At 39.1% G+C, this 23,241-nt stretch overlaps 3 protein-coding genes across 10 annotated transcripts; 1 reads left to right on the top strand and 2 right to left on the bottom strand.

The window, feature by feature from the left end:
• The first annotated feature begins 5,879 nt into the window (after nucleotides 1-5,879).
• LOC103724092 (transcription factor bHLH123-like) lies at nucleotides 5,880-7,839 on the top strand. 2 transcript variants are annotated; one of them, XM_008815248.4, is made up of 6 exons: nucleotides 5,880-6,275; nucleotides 6,553-6,856; nucleotides 6,930-6,995; nucleotides 7,158-7,223; nucleotides 7,331-7,357; nucleotides 7,668-7,839. In XM_008815248.4, the coding sequence occupies exons 1-6, from the start codon at nucleotides 6,130-6,132 to the stop codon at nucleotides 7,812-7,814; spliced, it is 756 nt and encodes a 251-aa protein (XP_008813470.3). In that variant the 5' UTR covers nucleotides 5,880-6,129; the 3' UTR covers nucleotides 7,815-7,839. The 2 variants fall into 2 exon arrangements, with proteins under 2 accessions (XP_008813470.3, XP_038971343.1); XM_039115415.1 differs by having other exon boundaries at nucleotides 7,331-7,361; nucleotides 7,633-7,839.
• LOC103722529 (protein S-acyltransferase 11-like) lies at nucleotides 7,770-20,150 on the bottom strand. 7 transcript variants are annotated; one of them, XM_026800015.2, is made up of 6 exons: nucleotides 18,027-19,792; nucleotides 15,976-16,210; nucleotides 15,508-15,806; nucleotides 11,214-11,710; nucleotides 9,697-9,740; nucleotides 7,770-7,838 (listed from the first exon to the last, which is right to left on the bottom strand). In XM_026800015.2, the coding sequence occupies exons 1-4, from the start codon at nucleotides 18,048-18,050 to the stop codon at nucleotides 11,216-11,218; spliced, it is 1,053 nt and encodes a 350-aa protein (XP_026655816.2). In that variant the 5' UTR covers nucleotides 18,051-19,792; the 3' UTR covers nucleotides 7,770-7,838; nucleotides 9,697-9,740; nucleotides 11,214-11,215. The 7 variants fall into 7 exon arrangements, with proteins under 7 accessions (XP_026655816.2, XP_017702278.2, XP_017702276.2 ...); XM_017846789.3 differs by lacking the exon at nucleotides 7,770-7,838 and having other exon boundaries at nucleotides 8,708-10,774; XM_017846787.3 differs by lacking the exon at nucleotides 7,770-7,838 and having other exon boundaries at nucleotides 8,708-10,768.
• On the bottom strand, nucleotides 19,924-22,260 carry LOC103722519 (anamorsin homolog). Its single transcript, XM_008813108.4, has 8 exons — nucleotides 22,076-22,260; nucleotides 21,830-21,980; nucleotides 21,229-21,395; nucleotides 21,025-21,129; nucleotides 20,767-20,926; nucleotides 20,539-20,675; nucleotides 20,374-20,448; nucleotides 19,924-20,249 (listed from the first exon to the last, which is right to left on the bottom strand). The coding sequence occupies exons 2-8, from the start codon at nucleotides 21,972-21,974 to the stop codon at nucleotides 20,211-20,213; spliced, it is 828 nt and encodes a 275-aa protein (XP_008811330.2). The 5' UTR covers nucleotides 21,975-21,980; nucleotides 22,076-22,260; the 3' UTR covers nucleotides 19,924-20,210.
• Between the last annotated feature and the right edge of the window lie 981 nt (nucleotides 22,261-23,241).

Below are 23,241 nucleotides of genomic sequence, written 5' to 3'. Positions count from 1 at the left end.
GTTTCAAATTAAAATAACTAAAATACTCTTAATAGATAGACACACAAATAGATCGAAAAGAAGATAGGAGCAATAGCATAATTTTAAAATTTTATTTTATTTTAATTAATATAAATATATATTTTTAAAATCATTAGAACAACTGTTATATTACGGGCATTTGTACAATAATAAAGTTTTACGAGGGTATACATGCAAATATCAATTTTGGAAGGATATTTATACAGAATTTGATATTTAGAAGGGTATCCATGTAAAAAATCCTACCTAAAAACGCTTATAAACACATCTAAAATGGGTTAGTATTAGTATAAATGGTTGGAAAAGGATTCAATTAATCTAGAAGGGTAGGGACAAATGGGGGGAGTTTTCCATATTCTAGTTTTACGTGGGATGAGAGGATTATTGGTGTTGTTATAGATATTTTTTTCCTAAATCACACTAAAAAATGGTAAAAAAACTTAATTGTGAATCATAACATATTTCAATTTTTCCTAGGGTGTTATATACACCTTTTTTTACCTCAAGAAATGGAGGTGGCACAGAAGGATGCTGGTTTTGAGAGTTATGTAAGTTATCGTTCTTTCAGTTTGACAATAATTGTAGCGCAAAGCCGCCATTTGATCATTAGATGTTTGTTTTGAAATCTATGCCAATGGATGAATGATGAAGTTTGAAGTGCTTTGAGATCTCAAAGTTCTGCTTTGAATCGTTTTTTTCGTGTGAAAGAATCAGCTAGGGTAGGCTTTGAGATGCTAGTTTTCGCCTGCAACAATAAGACTGTGACAGTGGTGATCATCCCTTACTACCACCATGAACCTTTGAGATTGGTGATCATTAGCTTACTACCGCTATGTATCCATCATGGACCACACCATAGATCAAGGACAATTAAGATGGAAAATTAGTTAAGGACAACTAAAGCAAGACCTGGTCTAGGCAACCAACGACCATTTCCTTTCCCATTTCGCATCCTGCATAAAAGTCCAGAAATTAAGCCTCATTGTTAGAGCTAGCATGCATACTATCCGCACTATCAAAAATAAAAATACTATTAAATATATAAATATTTTAGTAATCAACTCATGAAATGCCCCATGAGTTGTAGTCACCGGATTGAAATGGTCCATTTCCTCATAATGGAATATGGTTGTGTTTCTTATTATCTTTTGGACTCGTTTGGTTTGAGAAGGCAAGTGTAATCAACGAAAAAATAAAGAAATATTTTATATTTGGTTGGAATTTTCAACAAAAAAAAATGAAAAAAAATAGCTTTTCTACGGACATAAGATTCCTACATTTTATGAAAAAAAAAATCTATAGAGAAATAGAATTAAGAGCGTAACGCATATTTTATACAGTTTTTTCAAAAAAATAGACGCTCAACCAAACATAAACGACTTTAAAATATGTCACTTTTCCATAATCAACAAAATATGCAAAAACCACATTTTCAAATATTACATACTCAAGCATCAGCTTTTCAGAAAAAATATTTCGATGTACATTTCAAGATATCAAAGTGTCATACCGGCTAATTATATTTCTTGTTTCTCTCGTATGGGTGTTGCTACACTTGTATCATGTTTAACACTTGAAATTTGCAACCAAACTTGAGTGTATGATTACTCAACAATGCTTAAAGCTTCTATTTTTGATAGATATATGGAGGAGGGCTCTCCATCTGCAAGTAGGCCCGGGAAGATATACGGTAACTGAATTCTGCATTCTGATCAACGCTTTTAATTAAACGACATGGGGCAGGTTAGGAACCCGAATCCAAAAGTCAAACCTGGCAAACAACTTCATTTCCTCTCCACCTTTTTCCAAGCTAACCAAGGTGCTTGACAATTAGCTACCAGGTTTCATCACTTCATGATAATAATGATGATGGAGTTTGACTTGATCAAATACAGGAAAAAAAACTTCAGTACACTTGGTACCCCAAAAAGTACGATATAACAGCATAAGTGGAACGTACTGCCTTACACTTGCTTCTACGACACCAAAACCCTCAACCTCTTTAGAGCATGCAGAGCCCAAATAGCTCATGTCAATCTTTTTTGCAGGAACTAGATTCAATCCAGCACTCTTTGGACCATTGTAATACAGCACCAATAAAAAAAATTAAAACATATTTGGTTGGAAGGAGTTCCGTTCTCATTCCAATTTCAGAAAAAATTCAATTTCAAATCTTTCTTAATATTAAAATCTCCTTCTGACTCTCGTTCCAATCCATTTCGATTCTAATTCCAATTTCGAACCAGATCAAACTCACCCTTAAACGATTGGGTTCCTCGTGATGGATGAGATACATGACATATCTCATGCATCACATTGCACGCCATACAATTGATAATACTACCTTCGACCATCTTTTCCATCCTACCCTTGGGTGTGGCTTCCCTACCTACCGAGCATAGGACAATGTTTATTTCTACTAGAATGGGAGGCAGAGTTGATGCCATTTTTTTTAAAAATTTATTTAAGAAGGTGACTTTCTGTTATAATATTGTCAAAAAATCAAATGTGCATAAGGTATAGGAAATCTAGAGGATGGAATGTAGGCTGCTCCTGCCACACTACGCACGTCTAGAGTTTGTTTACATTATAATAAGATAAACACTATATCAAATTTCTATCTCATAGACAAGTCCATCTACCTTTCTCACATTTTTGTAAATAATTGCAATAAATCTTAGCTTGCGCATTGCAACGATAGCTTCGACATGTTGTGGCTCCATTTCATAATTTTGCACACTTGGTAGGTGTCTCTTTCTAACTAGTAAGGTAATTCTTGTCTCTAGCTGATGTTCTTTTTTTTCTTCTTAGAAAGTCAATCCCAATATGTCATGCCATGCACCATTGGATGTGACGATTGCATGGGAGTTCATAGAAGCAGGAGCAGTTAGATGGGTCCCCAGTGTGACATGTACATGTAGAGAATATCTACATAGCAAAGTCGAGACAGACAACATTTAAGATAAGATTGCACATCATTTGTGAATTTCCCCCATGAGTCATAATCCTAAATGTCTTTGTTAAACTTCTTATTAGCAGCCACAAGAGAGTATTGGGCGGTGGATGGGAAAAAATAATAACATATTAAGTTATATCAAACCTACTTCTTTGGATGTATTAGATCTTGACTTGACATAAACGAAATATTAAATCTTACCCAAACTTTGCGTCTTTGCCTTACATGAATAAGAACAAAAGGAATATAGTTTTATTTTTTTTTAAACTATGTAAACAAAAATTTCTGATATAAATAGCAGCATCATGTTGCTTAGTATTTACAACATTATCCATCTCATCAGATATGGATCCTGACGTGGCTACAGGAAGAAAACTGCATTGTTCTGCTAAATTTCTTCTGTTGACGTAAGGCAAGTCCTATGTCCATATCTGGGGATATGTATTGGATGTCATTATTTTCTGAAAAATTATCTGCATGAAGGGAAGCAGTACTGGAAGCCAAATGAATTGTGGGTTTTTTTTGTTTTTCGAACAATATGTTGATCTGCTGATATGCATATGATCTCAGACCAGCGGAAAAAAATCTCGATCTTTGAAATAGAGCGAAATTATGACAATTATGAACTACTATATATAAAAAATATATAATTTTTTGTTTGTAATTGTTAAAAATTAATGATGGCATATCAGATAGGTTAAAAACTTTTATGGTGCTTATATATCCATCTACATGCCTGGATTTTTAGTGGTGCCTCTTAAATGTAAGAAGAACTGGTCATAGTGTAGTTGGGACCATCAATGGGAAGACTTGTGAGCCAACTTGTCATTTGACAAGGCCTATTGGAAAACTTGGTTAAAATACATCTGGATCTGCCTATTTCTACATAAAATAGGCTAATGGGTCTTAGATTTTAGCATTTTGATGTGATGCCACATTGAAGATAGCCTCGAGTTATCCATCATGATTCCTGAGAAGCACTTTGTGTTGGAGACACCACAGTAACAAGCCACTAAAAGCTTAGATATTTATTGGTTCTTAGTTTGAAGGCAATAAAATGGATTATGATAATTTCTGAGGGTTCCTTGTTATTTGATTGTTATTATTCTACATTAAAATAGCTGATATTCAGCAAATAAGGGCCTTCAAATGCGATAAATCGCAAATTTTCGAATCTGGATATACTTTTCATGAACAAGCTAGTAGATGAAGAGGAGGGTCATATTCTCTATTTTTTGTTTTTGATTATGAGCAACTTTTTTATAAAAAGATTAGTATATTATGCAGTGTATTGTGCAGTTTAATTGCCATAATTAAAAAAGCATTCTCAATCACTTCTCCAGTAACTCCTAGAGAACAAATGAGATAAAGGAAGAATAAATTGGCACAATTGGCCATGTTACATCTCCATCTTGCTTCTAGGATTGATAATATTTTATTATCTTTCAGATAGAAGCCATGATCTCAAGGAATCCAAATATCCATCAAACTCACATCATTAATCACATCAGTGACATATTTTCAACAACCTAGTTTTTGTTTATGCATAAGACCAACTTTAATCTCATTGTGGGTGAGCTGTCATTATTTGCTTTTTCTCGTCATATATTTTACTACATTGCCAATTCACCTCCAAAAATTGATTTATTCAATCAAGTTGGTCCGCAAATCAACAACTAGATCCGAGAGAAAAGGCGAATGTACCTATGTAGTTCAAAATCTGCTCTCTTTTTTTTTCTTCATAATCAGGCAAAGCCAGTGTTTCTTCTGAATCCTTTTCTATTAAGGTTTAGTATTAAGTTTTCAAACATATTTTTGTTTTGTCACCTAGAATTATAATCTCCACCATCAATCATTGATTAGGATATTTCCACCGAGAAAGGCAACGAATCAAGATGAAATTTCAGAATTGATATAAGGAAAATGTTCTTTAAACTACAAATTCACAGGCCCTCCTGTCAAGGCTGTTCATCAAGTGCAAGCCAGCAACAAAGATTGGTAGTCTATATATGGTGACATAATTTTGGAAGTATACCATGCGTTGCTATTAACAAAAAGGATAGTAGACTCTAGCTTTCAGTTTCACCTTGTCTTGATCATCACCTAAAACTTAAGGACTTAAAACTTTCATAATTTAAGGAAGATTGATATGTTTTTGATAAAAGAATAATTAGTATTTGAGCTGCGTATTCTAAAAATGTGCATGAAAATAAGCCAAAATATTGTGCTAAAGTGTGGAAGGAGGGCCAAACTTCATCATAGCAACAAATAAGTGAGGTTAATTTGAAACTATAATATTCAGAATTTTCAGCAGGGCTAACTAATGACCTGTCTGGGACTCAAATATTTGGTCTAAAAAAAACGCTACACCCATGTAAGATTGGGTAATTTATATTACAAGGATAATACTATTTACATAGCCAAATTATCATTGATGTAATAAAATCTTAAGTAGATCGTCATAGTAATTAATCTTTAATCGCATGCCTGAAACCTTAAAAATGTACGGCTTTCACAAATAAAGTTATCAAAATAATGAACGAATTCATAAACTAATAAAACAAAGGAGAAATGTGGTCTTGTAGTGTAATCACTCATGGCCACACTGAAGGTCCTCCCTCCCTCCCTCCCTCCATTGGTTTTCTTCTTTAATTAGTTTAGGTTGCTCTTCTTGTAGCATTCATAAAGCAATTCTTCTTTAGAGATGGCCCTTGCACCATGGCAGGGTCTTTCCAAAGCTTCTTTTACTTTAACAGCCCACACCTCCAAGTAAAAAAAAGAAGAAAACGATGGCCCTTCCATTGACATCACAAAAGATATAAGGAAATATTCCAAGAATTTTCTTTCTTTTTTTTATAGCAAATGTGTTGTTGCTTCTTCTTGAAGATTCTAAAAACTTGACTAATGATGGAGGAGAATTTTCCTCCTCCTCCGACTTTCCCATGCCAATGTTCCCCAGCCCACTAAATTTTTCTTGGACACAAGTGATGTTTGGAGGCAGACAAAATAGAAGCCAGAGTCGAAAGAGAGATCTAGAAGAAAGAAAAATCTTTGAACTAATTGTAGTTCAAACAGTACAGTGAGTTCAGAGATCACACTCCTGAATTGCTTGAGACTAGACTGTAGGAGGGGAAGCAAATAGATGACAGTGAATGGGTGAAGACACGCATGGAGGCGGATGGATGACGGAGATGCAACAATGGTTCAACTTGCCTGAAAATGTTCCCATGATCTCCACATACTCACCCACGTCTCTCGAATTCAATGACCCTTTGAGATCTTGGAGCAATCAGAATTTGTTAGTGTTAATGTTCCTACTTATTTTCCTTCCAACATATTAGCCAATGTAAGTTTGGTCTCCTAGTGGAGAAGAGGAGTCTAAGGTTGAGCTTAGGTTCTACAACCTTTTCTTTGCCTTTAATCATTTGATTTCTTTGTCTAGTTATTATACTTTTTTCTAAGGAATAAGGGAGGGAGAATTCCACCTATAGCTATTAGTTATTGTACTCTACTGTTAAGCTGGAAAGCAAGCAAACATGAACTCTAAGTTGGTTCTCTTTTCCTCCAATATGTAGTGGCCCAAGCAGCTCTCAGACTAGCAATTGGTTTGCAGAAGCAGCACCTCTCCACCCCATCAAAGAAGAAGGCCATCAGCAGGATTCGGAGGAACCTCTTGAAAGCTTTTCTGAAGTTCCATCATCACTGCTCAAGAACACTGGAGGGGGAAGATGCCCACCTTTTCCAGTGCTGAATCAGAGCAGCCATATGGTATCATATGATAATAGTCGAAGAAGGAAGACATCTCCTGATAGTTGCTGCATTTATTCTGGACGAAAGTGCTCGGAAATACCCATCACCTCCCATGTTGCACCACTTAAGGTAAGTCCTCAAACAATCTTGCATGTACAAAGCCAGAAATACTCGTAACTACCATGCTGTATCGGTCTTCCAGGTCCGAAAAGAGAAACTTGGTGACAGAATCACCATGCTGCAGCAGCTGGTTTCACCATTTGGGAAGGTGCAAATATTTAGAACTCACTAGTTTGTGTCTCAAAATAAATGATAAGCTGAATATTACAATCGCTTAAAACCCTAATTCGTTCGGATGCAATCATACGGGCACTAATGTACCAGATCCTATCGGAAAATCCTAATTCATTCTCTGTATGCATCTTTTCAGACTGACACAGCCTCCGTATTATTGGATGCAACTGAATACATCAAGTGTCATCATGAGCAGTTGACCGTATGTTCTACTCTACTAAACTTTTGGAAACCACTTTTTTGTTATGGATTATCATAAGTTGCTCGTAATTAAATGTTGAATCTTATATTTTCTGATGCTAATTTCAGGTGCTATGCGCTCCATATGTGAAAATGGTTGGTATCCTTTTATACATTAACCATTAAACAAACAGTGAATTTTGATGTTATTTGTTCTTGTAGTTCACTTCGATTTCTAACCAATATCCCCTGAATACTACCCGAAATGCAAACAATCATGAGATGAAACTAAAACTAACCAAACTGCAATCACCGACACATGACCATTGTGTTTCAGATCGAAAGGTTTTCAAATTTCCAAAAAAACAAAAATCTTATTGAATTTCTCTCTTCATCCGTTGCAAGCCTTGATAACAATTGACAATTTTCAGACTCATGCTCGAATATTTCTGCTCATGCTTTCCAGAGCTATGAAATTAAAAAAGAAATGGAAGGTAAAGAGGACTTGAGAAGTAGAGGGCTATGTCTTGTTCCCATCTCCACCATTTGCAATGCAGGGAGGGATGCCTCCATCAACTCTTGGGCTCCCAAGTCTGGCACAATCTATCGGTAAGTAATCAAACCTGCATGACGAGGTCTAGAGGGAGCCGAGTCTCATGGCTAACCGCTGAAAATGTATAATTAGAAGGGAGAGCCTCTCACAGAATGCTCTCCAAATGAGACACAGCTATTCACAGATGTGTTAATAAAAACAGGCGTTGGCTACTCATGAACAATGTAGCTTTTATCCTTTTTTTTTTTGGATGGTTGCATTCTGTAGCTTTTGTCAACTGCAGAATTAATGTTGAAACCTGAAACGCTAATGGTTGGCTTTTTGGGAACTTTTGTTGCTCTTTTAATGAGACCAATAGGAAGAAGGCTCACCTATCATTGGACGAAAAGGAGAGAGAACATAACATCTATAGCCTGTAGGATTACAGCTATGTCATTTAATTAGCTTAATTAAAGTACAAAAAAATAACAAACATGTAAAGTATGTACAAGTTAGCTTGTTACATTGGCGGGTATATGAGGCTATGCTTCAATTAATTACCAAATGCAATCATATTTTTAAGTTACATCTTTCAAGTACTCAACATATCAGAGCAATGCTAACGAAGCAACAAGGCAATAACACTCCAGTAGAACAGCTCAAAACCTAAGTGCGCCGCCATTCACTAACTAACGTGATTACTTAGGTCCCAATTCCCATTTAATCAGGAGTCCATGAAATTTGTTCTCTTTTTCTTTTCATCGCCAAAAAGGTTGTTCCTTTTTCCTTGAGGAGAATTCTGTGAGAATTGTAGGCAATCATGGGTCTATCCAATCATTGTACCTTTTCTGGTGATTAACATCCAATCCTATCCTATCCTCTATTCAATCCAATCCTTACGCCTTGACCAACACATTGCCAATGGGTTCCACAGGAATCATTCGGATGGAGCAGCAAAACAGCATTATAGTATTAAAGAAAAATAGAAGCATGCAATAATCCTTAAAATTTTGTTATTTGCAACGTAAGTGTTTGCTTCAAAAGAATAATATAAGCTAGCACATTGGCAACCTAATAAATTAAAACAATCAAAACAACCTAGAGCTCCTCCCTCATCCATCTAAACACCAGCTCCAGGCTGTACGGTGACGCAGCTCCATGTAGAGGTCCTGTCTTCCCGATGAGGCAACCTCTACATGGAGTTGCCTAGGTGACTTCCACCTCATCTTCCTTCTAGTAACATGGAAGAATCCAACATTGAATGCATGGTCGCATGTGTTTTATAGTGGTGCAAGTGGTGCATGCTCACAGACACACACACACACACAGAGAGAGAGAGAGAGAGAGAGAGAGAGAGATGCAGCAGTTACATGGAAGATGAGGCAGAGGGTTTCCAAGCTGCAGGTGGTTGGCCAAGATTGGCGATAATGCAGCTCGGAGCAAGCGAGATGGTGCATCAGAGAAGTCCCAAGAAAAGATGCTCTGAGACTTCTTACAGCCCTCAGGTGGGTAGGCCGAACTCTGCAGTGGGAAACTGGAGGGTAACAAAATGGATCAGGACGCCAGAGCTGAGGAGATGCAGTCAATTGGTGGACCGGATGCGGCTTATGTTGACCAGGTTGGTGATGATGGAGATGGTCGAACATCCTAGCTGATTCTGAGCATAATTACCGGATGGCAGACACAGAGAAAACTAGATCTGCACTTTGATACTCTTCATCGATTTTGAATACATTTATATCAAGGCTGTGAGATCACTCATTTCTTTTTCTTTTTCTCTTTCTTTTTTAATGTACAAGGTTAAGTCAAAGAGGTTTGGTAAGTAATACATATATGGTTAACACAAGGTTGAAATATAGTTTAGTCAAAGAAACCGAGCGATGACACCAGATGTTTCATTTAGCCAAACATTAGAAAAGTTACATCTAATAAAACACACAAACATTAAAGAAAAACTGCTAACCTTTCAGCAGTAGGCCAATATTTTGTCATCTGATCTCCATTTATCTGTCAGAAAGTAAAATTCATTAAGCAGCCACACCAGGAATAATGTTCTTCATGCTTGGCACTGCAATTTGCAGCTAACAACAACAAAGATAGAAAACAATTATAATTTTTCACATCTGAACTGAAACAAATTTTAAAGATAATAGCACCACATATGCTCCACTCAATTTCATGCGCAGATGCAAGAAAACCATTATTACTATGGAGATCTTATTAAAACAATGCAAGATTAAGCACACACACAAACACACACAAAAAAAAAAGTTCGACGAACTTTATAGTGATTATTAATTTTATGAGAGACAACAAATTAAAAAAATGTTGGGTTTCTGCACACCACTTAATATCCATATAGTGAGCTCCCGATAGCAGTGTATGACCTGAATGATGTTTATCACCTTATAAACAACGGCCATTTCAGATGGTTGCACACAATTAAATTAACGGATGCAGTATAAAACGAACTCTCGTACACATACTACACATTTCTGCAGCTTAGAGATGAAATGATACTGAATTATTGAAAATGAAGGATCTGGAAACAGCCTCCTTGTTTCTCTCGAACTCCAACCACGTTTTCAACTTTCCATTGCAGATGATCTGCTTACTATTTGATCACACAGAATGTTCCTTTCACCATGAAAGCATCCAAAACTTCATATATATGAATCATGCAGTTATCTCTAACAAATTAATTCACAGGTCTATGATAGTCAACCATAGAACAGCCCTACATGTAAACAATGTCGGGCTCTTCCTCGTACAACAAGAATATAATAAAAGCAGAAAATGGAGTTTTTGCTTTTAAAGTATTTAATTTAACAACAGAGGACCTTGCACCGATGAAACCGGCTAGTACAGTAATAATTAAGCCTGGTGGATTGCAAGATGACATATAAACACAAAGAAAAATGAAAAAAAAAAATCCAGCTAGCTGCCAATCCATTTAGTTTTCGTCTATACCAGAATGTCCTCAAGTTCAGCTGAAGTATCTGCTACCTCATTAGCCTACTGAACACCATAAGAGGCTGCTCCTAGCATTTGACATCTTGGTAAGCAGAGTATCTCACAATGAAGATTATGAAAATCCATATTATTTGAGGCAAGTACATCTAAGTATCATATCTGCAAATCAGCCTCCATAATATAATAAAAATGTACAATGACAAATTCTTTAAGGGCAAAGTTCAGCATTTAAGTCCCTCATGGGAAAAAAGAAAGCTGCCTGGCATTGGTAGAGGAAAAAATTAAAGCATAACATATACACTGCTAAGCATGGTTGGGGCATCTAACTAATACACTAACATGTAATCATAATTCTAGGTCAAACAGATATAAATTATCATGACCCTAAAATTGTTAGTCAATTTATCATCACTTCTCTGATCTACATTGTAATATTATGCCAAAGGCAATTCAAAAGGAATGATAAAACTTTTGCCTAGAATAAGAAAATAAAGAACCTTAGGTTACCTCTACAAGAGCTTGGATCCTGATGTGTCCTGCGACTTTCCAGCATTAGCAAGACCCGGTAATACCTTGAAAACTAAGTAAGGGCAACCAAAGAAACGCAAAAGGTTTTGGAACCCCTTTTCTCCACGCCAACCATTCTGTGAATTTATGTGGTTGATGTAGGTGTTACCTTCAAAGATATAATAGAGCTGCTGACACAATAACACACTTAAACCAATCCCAACAGTCAGGCATGCAAATGCCAAATAAATAAGAACAAGGCCTCTTGCTGACAAGAGCAATGCTGAGCTAGCTAGGGCTGCGACAATCTCCTTTGCCAACCTTGTACCACTCACAGTGTGGAAGCCGGTTGAGCCAAGAGTTCTTAACTCCAAAGGAGGCCATGTATGAAACCCAGCATATAACATCATCAGGACGACATAAATACAACTAATGATTACAGAGATAAGGAATGCAACGAAAAACCGGTGGTTTGCTGCTCCAACACAATTGCCTATCTGCAAAGAAAAAACATACAAACGGATCCATATGAACTCCCAACAAATGTTCTTATCATTATTACAAGTTTACACATGTTCATTAGTTCAGTTAGTTTTCACTGCATTCTAACATTCATTTTAATTTATACATGACTAAGTAATCTTACAAACATTTTATTAAGCAAATTTAAATAATAAATGCTAGCTTAAACGATAATCAAAAAGCTCTATCCATCTATTCAGGAAACAAAAAATCTTATACGTCATTCTTCAAAATAAGTTCCAACCAAAGGTTATATTCTCTATCAAGGGATACCTTTTTGAATCTCCTCTTAAAATATTTATCTCGATTAGCAAATCTACCCTAGAAATTAGGGGTGAAAATAGATTGGGTAATATCCACATGCATTTATTTCCATTTCTAAATCTATCCAATATGATAACTAATATCCATATCCGTATCTGTATCCATGAAAAAAATAGTGGATATGTATAACTACCTAATCCATATCCAAAAATCCAATTCTGTTTGCAATCCTATTTAATCTCACATAGCTCTTATAAACTTCAAAGAAAAATGAGCAACAAAATTGGCATCTCCTTGATTTATCTTCTGTTGATGCCCAAATCATGTCCGACCATGTTTTGATGATCTGGAGGCGTAGAGGGCGCAGATCAACCCACTCAGTCCATAGTGGTGGAAGATGGAGCGCCAACTATCGTGCAGAGTCGCGGATCTGGACATAAAGAGACGAGAAAGACCCGCTGAGGTAGCTCCAACCGGGCCTCCTCCAATGCTTAAGTCAGGCAATGCTTTGGAATAACAACATAAAATAACAAGAGAATAAAAAGTATCAAAGTAGAATGATCTTCTTGAATCGTTAGGCCTTAAGTGCCTTGCCCGAAATACTCGGCCTGGAGTACTCGGCCTGGGAGCGTGGATTGGAAACTCGACATGGCTCTAGCCAGTGGCCACATATCCTAGTCTCCAAGAACTTGCGTCTTGGTCTCCAAAGATGCATAGACTGGGAGCTCGGTATGGCTTTAGCTAGAGGTCGTGTGTCCCGATCTCTAGAGACTCGCATTCTAGTCTCCGAGGATGCATGGACTGGGAGCACAGACTCGAAGCTCGGCTTGGCTCTGGTTAGCAGACACATCCCGGTCTCCAAGGACTCGCATCTTAGTCTCCGAGAATGCATAGACTGGGAGCTTGGCATAGCTCTGGCTGGTAGACACGCATCCCAGTCTCTAGGAACTCGTGTCCTGATCTCTGAGGATGCACAGACTGAAAGTTCGGCCTAGATGCTCAACATGAGAGCGTGGCCTGGTAACGCAGACTGAGTGCTCAGCATGGCTCTAGCCAGCAGACACGCATCCCGATCTCTAAGGACTCGCCTTCGGGTCTCTAAAGATGCGCAAATTGGAAGCTCGACATAGCTCTAGTTAGTAGATGTGCATCCCAATCTCTAGGGACTTGCATCCTGGTCTCCGAGGATGCGCGGACTGAGAGCTTAACATAGCTTTGGTCAACGAACGTGCATCTCGATCTCTAGGGACTCGCATCCTGATCTTTAAGGATGTGCAGACTGGAAGCTCGGCATGCCTCTGATCGGCGGACGTGCATCCTAGTCTCCAGGGACGCATCCTGATCTTTGAGGATGCACGGACTGGGAGCTCAGCTTTGAGTGCCTAGTATGGGATGCGGCCTGGGAGCTTGGCATGACTCTAGCCAGCGAATATACATCCTGGTCTCCAGAGATCCGTTCTTGATCTCCAGAAACTCGCGTCCTGGTCTCCAAGGATGCGCAGACTGAAAACTTGGCTTAGAAGCTCAACATGGCTCTGGTCAACAACGCGCGTCCCGTGTGCACGATATTCAAATCTCAGGTGGCACGAAAGGGCGGCCTCCAGAGACTCGCATCCTAGTCTCCAAGGACACAAATTCTATACACAAGGTGCTTGGATCCCTAGCAGCACAAAAAGACAGCGTCCAAGAATGCGCATCTCAATCTCCAAGGACATGGGTCCCGTACACACGGCACTCAAATCTCAGGTGGCATGCAAGGACAACCTCTAGGGACTCGCATCTTGGTCTTTAGGAATGCGAGTCCTGTATGTACGCCGCTCGGATCTTGGGTGGCATGAAAGGGCAGCCTCCAGAGACTCGCATTTTGGTCTCCAAGCATGTGGATCCATATGCAGGGCGCTCGAATCTTTGATGGCATGAAAGGACGGCCTCCAAGGATGTGCATCCTAGTCTCCAAGGATGCGCGACCCATCTGGAGAGGAGATAGCATACGAGGATGGTCGTGGAAGAGGAGTTGGGCACAGAGCTAGCTATAAGAGCTTGAAAGCCTCTCCGTAGGAGCTTCTCGCCATGAGAGCTTGTTGCTATGAAAGCTTAACAGCCTTTCCTTGGGAGCTTCTCACGGTCTGTGCTTGGGAGCCTCCAGCTATTCCTACCTTCTCTTTTTGGAGTCCCTTCGCCTTGTTTATATAGAAGAGGGAGCGTGGATCCGTGATTTGGAGGCAAAAATCAAGGGCTTGCCGTAATTTTCTTCATGCCTTATCCAGATTTAAATTTGTTATAGTCTCCTTCCTTGTTTGGACCCTACCAAGAATTTATTTTTTAAAAAAAATTCAAATCTTTTCAAAATGCTCGCCAGATGTTGACCTATGATGGGTGGATCAAATTTAGGCGACATCATCTTCCATTCAGTGATATTTTTTATTTGATGACTCATAAAATTTAATTACCCAATTTGTATATGTGTTTATGCCCATGTTGTCTGTATCCAATTTGTATCTATATCTGTTCAACATAAATATGGCTATAAAGTTTAGAATCCGATTAATATCAATATCCATATGGTATTCGTCAAATAAAAACATATATGTATATGGAAATACTGATAGCTAATCCATTTCAGCCCTACGAGAAATGGAATCTTACACATCTCTTTGTCTCTCTTCACATGGTATACCAATTAAGTTTTACCACTTGTTACAACTCCTAAATGTCCTTTCTTGTACAAATACTGACTCTATCCATCTTAGGTATAAAGCGCATATAATGATTTCTGACAAAAACCATACAGAATAAACAAATTCTCTCCTCATACATGATAGCACCGATCCTTATGGATCTCGTTCACTGAATTTAAAACATTCCCAACCTGGAATTGCTTAATGCAATAAACTACCAAACCTTGGGACGACAATAAGACATCTAACTAATTAGTTGAGTCTTCGAATACCTCAAACCCTTAAAGAAACTAGTAGTAAATATAACACAAATGTTTCACAGTCTAATATATGTTGGAACAGCATTAGATTTGCAAGTCTGATTTTCAAAGAAAGTTGTCAGACTTATCCCATTCATGTACCCCATGAAATGGCATAGTAATCACACACCCACTTCAAAAGTTCCTTTTCTTTAATTTTGTTATTCTCTTCAGGCCCATGTGCTGCATCACATGTAATGATTATTTTTCTTCTGTCCGTCCCACAACGAGGCATAACCTTTTGCATCCTTTTAAAAGCTTTCTCTACTTCAAGTAGTATAGTTTGAGTATGTCTTGCATGCACTGATTAGTATCTAACCTAATAGCCTCCCAAAAGATCCACATAATCTATATGAGCAGCCGTCCAAGCTCTAAGCTTATATAAGTTTATAATCATAAGGCGAACGAAATGGAAAAATGCTTGTTGGTCATGGTTAGGTCAATCCATCATCTTCTGTTACGATTCAGAAAAATCCAGTCCAATAAATCTTAACAGTGGAAGAAGGGGTATTAAGTAATCATTTCACTTACAAATGGGCAATGATGATCCATGTCCAACACACACATTCTACAGGAACGGCAATGATGTGCTCTTGGGGGCTTTGGCTTTGCACAGTACGTGCAAAAAGTGTAGTTTTCTAGGTCGCCTTTTGCCACACTTGGATAACTACCCCAGAGAATGTTTGTTGGTGCCCCAGCAGATCTAAAGGCTGCCATGCAGAAGCTAGATATGGTACTGATAGACAAAATGGCAGTTAATGTGCAGTGAAAAATCCCACAGAAATAGCTGACTGAGAAAACAATTGGGTATACCGCCCAAACACCAGCACCTGTCATCAGAAAAAATGCAAGATAAAAGATATATGAGATGGTTTAATCCAAAAAGTGAATGCAGCATCAGAAAACTTAATATCCACATACTGATGTTAAAAAATGCAAACAGAATTTACCAATCAAACACGTAAAGTAAGTGCAGAAAGGAAAGGCTTTGCAACTTACATATCACAAACAATATGAAGAAGAGAAGAATAGTGACAAAGAACCGATCTCGCACAAGCCTCCAATGAGAAAAGCATGCACTGTCTGGTTTTCTCAGAGCTTTGTTTCGGTGAGTTATTGCTCCACACCATCCACACTTGAATATAGATGAATAGGTTTCAAGAAGAAGGTGTAACCCGCAGCCCCAACAAGTTGTCTCATGATTCTCTAAGATGGATGCAACACATTGCTCTTCCTACATACAATAAAGGTTTGGAATTAAGTGATGTGGTATGAATGTATTTTTCTCATACATGAAACAACTAACATCTTGAGGTTTGGAAGGTATTTCTTCATCAAAGAACATTAAAAGAAACAATTCAATCAAGAATCAGCATCAAGCCTCCTGTTAGCTGATCCAGCCAAGCAGTTTGTTTTGCAAGGTAATGAGTGAAAACCCACAGTCACATCAATAGACTGATGGAGAAGACTAGTAAACCATCCTAGACTGACAGAGCTTTTAGCCCGAACATAATTCTAGAGATCCCTTGAAATGTAGTACATCCATGCCCAAAAAAGAGTTCCGGAAGCCCATACCAATCTGCAACCCTAGCACCTAATACTAAACAAGACCACACAAGATAATCCCATTTTTGAAGGCCAAATGCAACATTAATGGAAATTCAACATGAGATCACCTCGCATGAAGGCAGGGCACCTAACCAATTAAAGTATCAAGGGTTGGCAACGTGAAATAATTATCTTGGTTAAAACTTGTAAAAATCCTACTGATGCCATGGATGCAACTAAAAATAGGTTACATTAGTATGGCTCTGATCAAGTCTACTAAACTTGGTTAAAGCTTTTACAAGTTTGATAGGTCGTACCTAGCCATTACAAACCTCTCTTGGTCTTTGTTTTTAGTAGGACGGACGAGTCATACACATCTAGTATGAATGCATCCAACAAAATCAGAAAATATTACATCACGAAGGAGGGAAGGATAGCCTCGTAGCTAGCCCACAAAACTCCACCAGAATGCTCTGCCACAACCTCTCCTGGTCTTTATTGTGTATGATATCATCCTTTTTAACTGTAAATCACTTGTAAAAGCTTTCTAGTCAAAACTTTCTTAGATGTACAATACACTTATTTGAGCATTATATTCTATGCAATGCTCATCCAATGTGTCTCACTTTTCTTTTGTCCCTAGCATTTTGAAACTCAATACAACACCGGCCGCCTTACTCATGTCAACTCTCAAGAGGCGCAGCTCCACTCCATTCATCACACTCGAATTACATTGAATATCTCCATCAATTTTTCCATTCTTCATAACCCAAGATACTAGTTCTTATTAATTATAAACTGCGCTGCACATGTTAAAGGCTTTAGAAGAAACTATAAATCACTGAAGGGCTTGCCAATTATTATTCTTGTAGGGTATTTTTAGAAAAAGAAAGGGGAAGAGAGAGGTAGTCTCTCTCTCTCTCTCTCTCTCTCTCTCTCACTCACTCACACACACACACACACACACACATCTACTGGAGTTCTGGGCATGTCTTCCATAATCATGAAACAAGATAAAAGAAATAAAATTAGTAGAAGAATAGTTCAATGTAATTTATAGAAAAAAACAAAAGATTATATCGGAAGTCCAGGAGAGACCCTTATCGGCTCAGCAATCCTTGTTTTTTATAAATAAATTAAAAAAAAGGAAAAGAATTGCAGGCTGGGCAAAAATTGCACAAAATTTTGATCCACACAGCCGACCTTTTGGGACACCATGAATGTGAAAATAATGGATCAAAAGTTTATCAAAACAACAAGCAAAGTCCAATTTCCAGTGGTTTTCCATCACTACCCATAAATATACAAAGGCAAGGAAAGCATCAAGAGAAAAATATCCCCAATCAAAAGCCACGGCTCAGCTAATTAAACCCTCAAACCCAAATCTGCACAACCCAGAAAAATCCTAGACAGATACAACCCTGAAAAGAAGACCAAGAATGAACTCCATAAACAGAACCGCAGAGAACTGAAAGGGGAAAGAAGAAAAAAAAAGATGATACCTTGACCTTTCTTTCATCATCCATCGGTTATTTTGAGGAAGAGATCCTCTCGCCGTTTCTCTGGTAGCTGGAATTCCTTCTACGCCAACTACAACAGAGGAGAGAAGGGGAAAGGAGGCAGACTCTGAAGCTTCCCGCAAGATTTGTCGGTACCCTTAAGTCTTTAAAAGGGCTAAACTCGGAAGATTTCATTTAAATAAACTTCGCACGCGCTTTCTGGTTGTCCCTTTCTCTCCCTACGGTGTCTCCTCCAAACGGCCCGGGTCTGGAGCGGGTCTGGCATTGCCTTAAATCCAAACCCAACTTTTCTTACGGCCCACAATTGGTCTTGATGGGCTGCAACGAATTACCTCCCCGACTACTTCTAGAGAACTCTTTCAGCCCACAGCCCATGCTGCTCATAATATGAGTAGAGTGAAAGACTTTTTTTGAGGAAAATGAATAGAGTGAAGACTTGGCCTACATATTTTGGCAAATTAGGACCCTTTCAGAGCACTACCATGCAGTCTAGGGATGATTGAACTCCACTTTTGTCAGAGCTACCTCCCATAATTCTCCTGGTAAACTCATTTCTTGGAAGTCCCCTTAACCATGGCACCTTAGGATTGGTAAAAATGGATTCTAAGATTGTTGGTTATGTTATTTGTAATGATAACAGCCAGGTTCTAATGACAGGGGCTGTTTCATTAATGGAGTCTTGCTGAACTTCCAACTACGTGGAAAGGTATCTGTGTAGCTTCTACAACACTACCTAGCGTCATTTGCTTCCAATCTTTAGTTCTTCGAAGCTGATTTTTCCATGTCAAGCAGTCACACTATTGTCTGAGACCTCGGATTTATTTAATGTTCTCGTATCAAGTCTCAGAATGGCCAGATGTGGAATGCTGAGAAGTCAAACCCTCCCACCATATAGAAGAAACAGATCGACCAATTTTAGGCGTATAGAAAGGATAATCTTCAATGTTTCATGCCTTAAAATAAAACTATGAAAGTTTTGCATCGTAAAATTTTCCTCACTGTTCCCATTCTTTCAAAGCTGATTCATGATGATACAAGTGACTATACTGATGTATCTAACTCAAGACAGCAGGTCTGTGTATTGAAGTCGAACTCCTTCCACCAGCGAAACATACAGTTGCAATGAATCACCCTAGATTTGGAAGGCAGTGACGAGTCTTTGGCAAGCTAACCTCCTTTTGAGGATCTAAAACATGGTCAGCCGTCAAGACTTTTTCAGAACCCAAAAGCATGTTGAATCCAAGCAGATGGACCATTATTATCAGGGTAAGTCAAGATCAGCAGTAGATTTAAGCTTAGAAATGTTTATGAAACTGCTTACTCCATAATTTGTTTGCCTTATTTGCATATGATTTGCAGCACATCAATGGTCCTTCTCACTGTAGGAATTTATTTTGCTAATTGCTAAGATTTATTTTAGGAACTTATACTGATAAATTGCTAAGAATTCAGCGTAGGCTTGAGAAGAAGTAAAACCAGCGCCAGCTGCCTGCTTGGTACAATCAACATCTCTTAATGCTTTGGCCGGTCCAGATTTATTTGGATGCCTGCAAGCACCTGAACTGCTTATACCTCAGAGCTTACAAACAGACATCTCTGACTGATCTTAGGCTCTGGTAGTAGCAGATCTGGACCCAGCTACAGAAAAGCTAGCACTTGGCATCACAGGTCTTTTTCTTGCAGCCTTTGGCCATTTATTCATCCTCCGGGTAGTCATGTCTTGGTATCCAAAGCTCCCAGTGGGGAACTTCCTGTATGCACCCTACAGAACCGCTTCTCAGAGTAACAAGGAAGCTGATACCTCCCTCTTGGTGGGGTGGATGTAGCCCCAGTGGTCTAGTTTGAATTGATTAACTTTCTTAAACGAAATATTAGTTGGTCTTCAAGGGCTCCTGGTGCTCTTTATCTAAACAAGTTAAGAGAATTAATGTGCATGAAAAAGTCCCGGAAAAATACTCACACAGTGACCAACATGATGCATTGTAAACTGATGAACAAAGTTTCGATTATCTTAGTTCATTGAGAACAATGTCTGTCCGAATCATTCTTCTTTATCGGTCCGATTCTTTCAGGGCAAGAACAAACAACTAAGGATCCAACAGTGAGAACCAAAATAAATCATGGCCAAATACATCATTCTACTCTGATGCTGGCTCTTCTCGACCATCATATATCAGCCGCAAGGAAGTTACCGGACAAGGAAACCTAAAATTGAGAATCATATATCAGCAGAACATAACAACAAATGTATTTCGCATCTCTATACATGCATAACCAAGTAAAAATAAAAAAAATGGGTGACATGCAACAAACCCTAGTTAGTGGCTACCTTTTCACCCAACTTGAATGGAGGAAGACCTCGGTAAGGGCAGCTACCGCACCGGAATGCATCCCCAAGCCCACACTGCAGGATTAAAAAGCAAGATAGCGTTGGTTAAACACCAAGTGGAAGCATTAACAACATTTATAGGTCGGATTTGCTATCGCTGCTTACGTTGCCACACGCAGATTGGGGATTGTCGAGCTGCTCGGCAGTCAACCCCAGCTTCTGCACTTTCTCCTCTGTCTCAGCCCGACCACAAGTGCAGTTCTTGCAAGCTTTCCTTGTACTTCCAACTTCACAATCTCCTACTGCACAAGATCAATGAAGTGTTAAAATCTTTTTTACCACAAGAAACATCAGAAGAAACATAACCAAAATCAGTTCGATCTTGAATTGAACCAGGTGGTAGCTGTGGTTTCTTCAAATCCTCCTCAGTCAAGAGGCTATCTTCATCAATGAGATCTGATTCATCATCGATTTGAATCTTGGGCACAGTCTTTACTGCCTTCTTAATGGGGAAAGATGATCCCACCCTCCAAGATGCCTTCTTTCCCTTAATCTGCAAGAAGATGGAAGAATTGAAGGTAAAACATAGATTATGACAACTATAACTAGAAAAGAGGTATAAATCTCTCTCGGTTTGGAGTCTTCGCTCACAGTAATGGATTGAACATCATCGAGCGATAAGAAAGATTTCAACTCTAAAGCTTGCACTTCCAAGAATCCCGATATGAGTAGTTTGCGCTCAAGCGTGGAGTTCAGCTGCAAGAAAAAAATTTCTTATCATCTTAGCACGGGCATCAAACATTCATCAACATGAAACAGAATGAACTCATCAACCACGAAATATGGAAATAATACCTTATCCTGTTCAGTAGAAAGAAGAGGTGTCTGTACCAAGATCCACCCACCAGGTTTCAACACCCTACCGATCTCTGCGAGCCACTGCTCTAAATCAAGTTCTGGTGCTTTCTTCCAGAACGAAACAACAACATCCAAACACCCCGGCTCGATTTGCAACTTCCCTCCTGTTGCCAACCATCCAGTTTAGCGCAATTATACAGCTAAATTTAGTAAACCTCAGATACATAATAGAAGAACCAATGTCTTTTATCAACCATAAGATTAGAATCCACATTTCCAATCAACCAGAAACACAGTAAGTAATTACAAAAAAATACTTAGAAAAACGAAAAGATAAAAAATAACACAAAGCCAACAACCCTTATTATGGAAGCGAGAATGATGATCCCTAACTTGCTTCCTAAAGTTCTCAAAAAATTTTATCGGCATGTTTCTTGAATCTAACTGAAAAATAAGCTTCAGATAACTAGTTCGGCAACATCCCAGGTTCAAACATAAAAATTATTCATAATGTCAATCAAATTCACCATTGTAACTAAGAAAAGGCGGAACTTTAACGATTGCAGCTGACGAAAAAGAGAGAGGAAGCGATGCTTACCCAGGGTACCGCATTGAGTAATAACAACCACGTTATCATCTTCTACAACCATTTCACTCCCAAGATTCCTTATCGCGGACAGCCCCGCTTGGACGGGAAAGATGGCATCATCAGTCAAAAGAAGCGCCCCGCTCTTCGCCGCCATGGCGTTCTACACATGAAATGTTCGTTAAAATCCGATAAAAGAAATTTCCAAAAGAACAAATTTCCAGCAAATCGGTAGGCGAGAAGTTTAAATCTGCTCACGTGAAACGATTCCAACGACTGGAGCCCTGGAATTCACGAGCGGAGAGGCGGCCGACCCGAGCCGCCCTGACCGACAAACAGTGAAATCTTTGTCGAGAAGAGATCTATCGGCACAGAGCCACCAAGAAACCCGTCGCCTCGAGGAGGAAACCGCCTCCAAGGCCTCCAGCTCCTCACGGGCCGGCTTTACCTCCCTCATTTATTTAATTTAGAGGGACGGTGGCGTGGGGCGGGGCCCACCGGAGGTCAGGCCGACCTACCCTTCCCTTGTGCTAAAACCCACGGTGAAGATTGCGACCGGCGTGACGCGCGGCGATCTAACGGTCGCGATTTGTTGTGGTCCACGGGATCCAGAACGGGGCGTCGGTGAGCCACGTGGTGTGGCGGGCGCGTGTTCGGCTCGGCGATCACGTGTGCACCAGCGTGGCACGCCCATGGTGGGAACGCGCACGTAAAGGCCAACAAGAGACTGACGCGTGGCAGGCGAAGTGGAGCCTGATGGGGAAGGAGGGGACCACCAGATTAGCTGAGGAATGCTAGAGGTCCCAGAAAATTTCACCAGAACAGTTCTTATCTACGTGGCAGAAAAGCACCGAGGCGATTCACAGCGTCGGTAAGATTCAAGGGAGATGAAAGGTGCGAAGGATTGTTTTGTGCGATTTAAACGGTACCGTATACCAGTTATCCTTCGTGGGAGATGTTCCGGGCCCACTTGGTGTCCTCTTGAATGGGGTACACGTGCTTTGCAACAATCTGGAGAGTGGAATCTGGCCTGGATTCGAGTGCTTTCCGTAGGGATTAACTTCCCCCAGAATGGATCCTCCACTAAGAAGATTGGAAGTGGCGGGCCTTGAGCAGGTGCTCACTAGGGATTTCATTTTTTAGTTAAAAATAAGACATTCTAAACCTAGGCATGATTATTCAATATAGATTACAAGGCAACAGTGCCTTCTTTAATGAATTATATTTTCAGTTTAGACGCAAGTAATCTTGCTTCCATAACCATATACATCCAGACTTAAGGGATGGATATGTACCAATGTAAAATTATCATGGTTAATAAAGCTAACCAGATTTTATGCTGAATCTAAATAATATATATTTTTTATATTTGATAAATTAAAAAAAAAGAATTTAAGTCTTTGCCTTTTATCATGATATAAGTT

The sequence above is a fragment of the Phoenix dactylifera genome, chromosome 18 (assembly GCF_009389715.1).
Source record: "Phoenix dactylifera cultivar Barhee BC4 chromosome 18, palm_55x_up_171113_PBpolish2nd_filt_p, whole genome shotgun sequence".
Classification (NCBI taxonomy): Eukaryota; Viridiplantae; Streptophyta; class Magnoliopsida; order Arecales; family Arecaceae; genus Phoenix; species Phoenix dactylifera.
Note: the sequence above shows the minus strand (reverse complement) of the source record. Positions and strands in the feature narration are given on the sequence as shown.

Excerpts from the sequence above, each read along its gene's own strand:
- LOC103724092 (XM_039115415.1), top strand. The coding sequence starts at position 6,130 with ATGGGTGAAGACACGCATGGAGGCGGATGGATGACGGAGATGCAACAA. Across the intron at positions 6,996-7,157 it reads TGGTTTCACCATTTGGGAAG|ACTGACACAGCCTCCGTATT; the intron begins GTGCAAATATTT and ends GCATCTTTTCAG. Across the intron at positions 7,362-7,632 it reads TCCATATGTGAAAATGGTTG|ACTCATGCTCGAATATTTCT; the intron begins GTATCCTTTTAT and ends GACAATTTTCAG.
- LOC103722529 (XM_026800015.2), bottom strand. The coding sequence starts at position 18,050 with ATGGATGATGAAAGAAAGGTCAAG. Across the intron at positions 15,807-15,975 it reads CTTCATATTGTTTGTGATAT|GTGCTGGTGTTTGGGCGGTA; the intron begins GTAAGTTGCAAA and ends TTCTGATGACAG. Across the intron at positions 11,711-15,507 it reads TGGATCATCATTGCCCATTT|ATAGGCAATTGTGTTGGAGC; the intron begins GTAAGTGAAATG and ends TTTTCTTTGCAG.
- LOC103722519 (XM_008813108.4), bottom strand. The coding sequence starts at position 21,974 with ATGGCGGCGAAGAGCGGGGCGCTTCTTTTGACTGATGATGCCATCTTT. Across the intron at positions 20,927-21,024 it reads ATGATGTTCAATCCATTACT|ATTAAGGGAAAGAAGGCATC; the intron begins GTGAGCGAAGAC and ends ATCTTCTTGCAG. Across the intron at positions 20,250-20,373 it reads CATTCAAGTTGGGTGAAAAG|GTTTCCTTGTCCGGTAACTT; the intron begins GTAGCCACTAAC and ends TCTCAATTTTAG.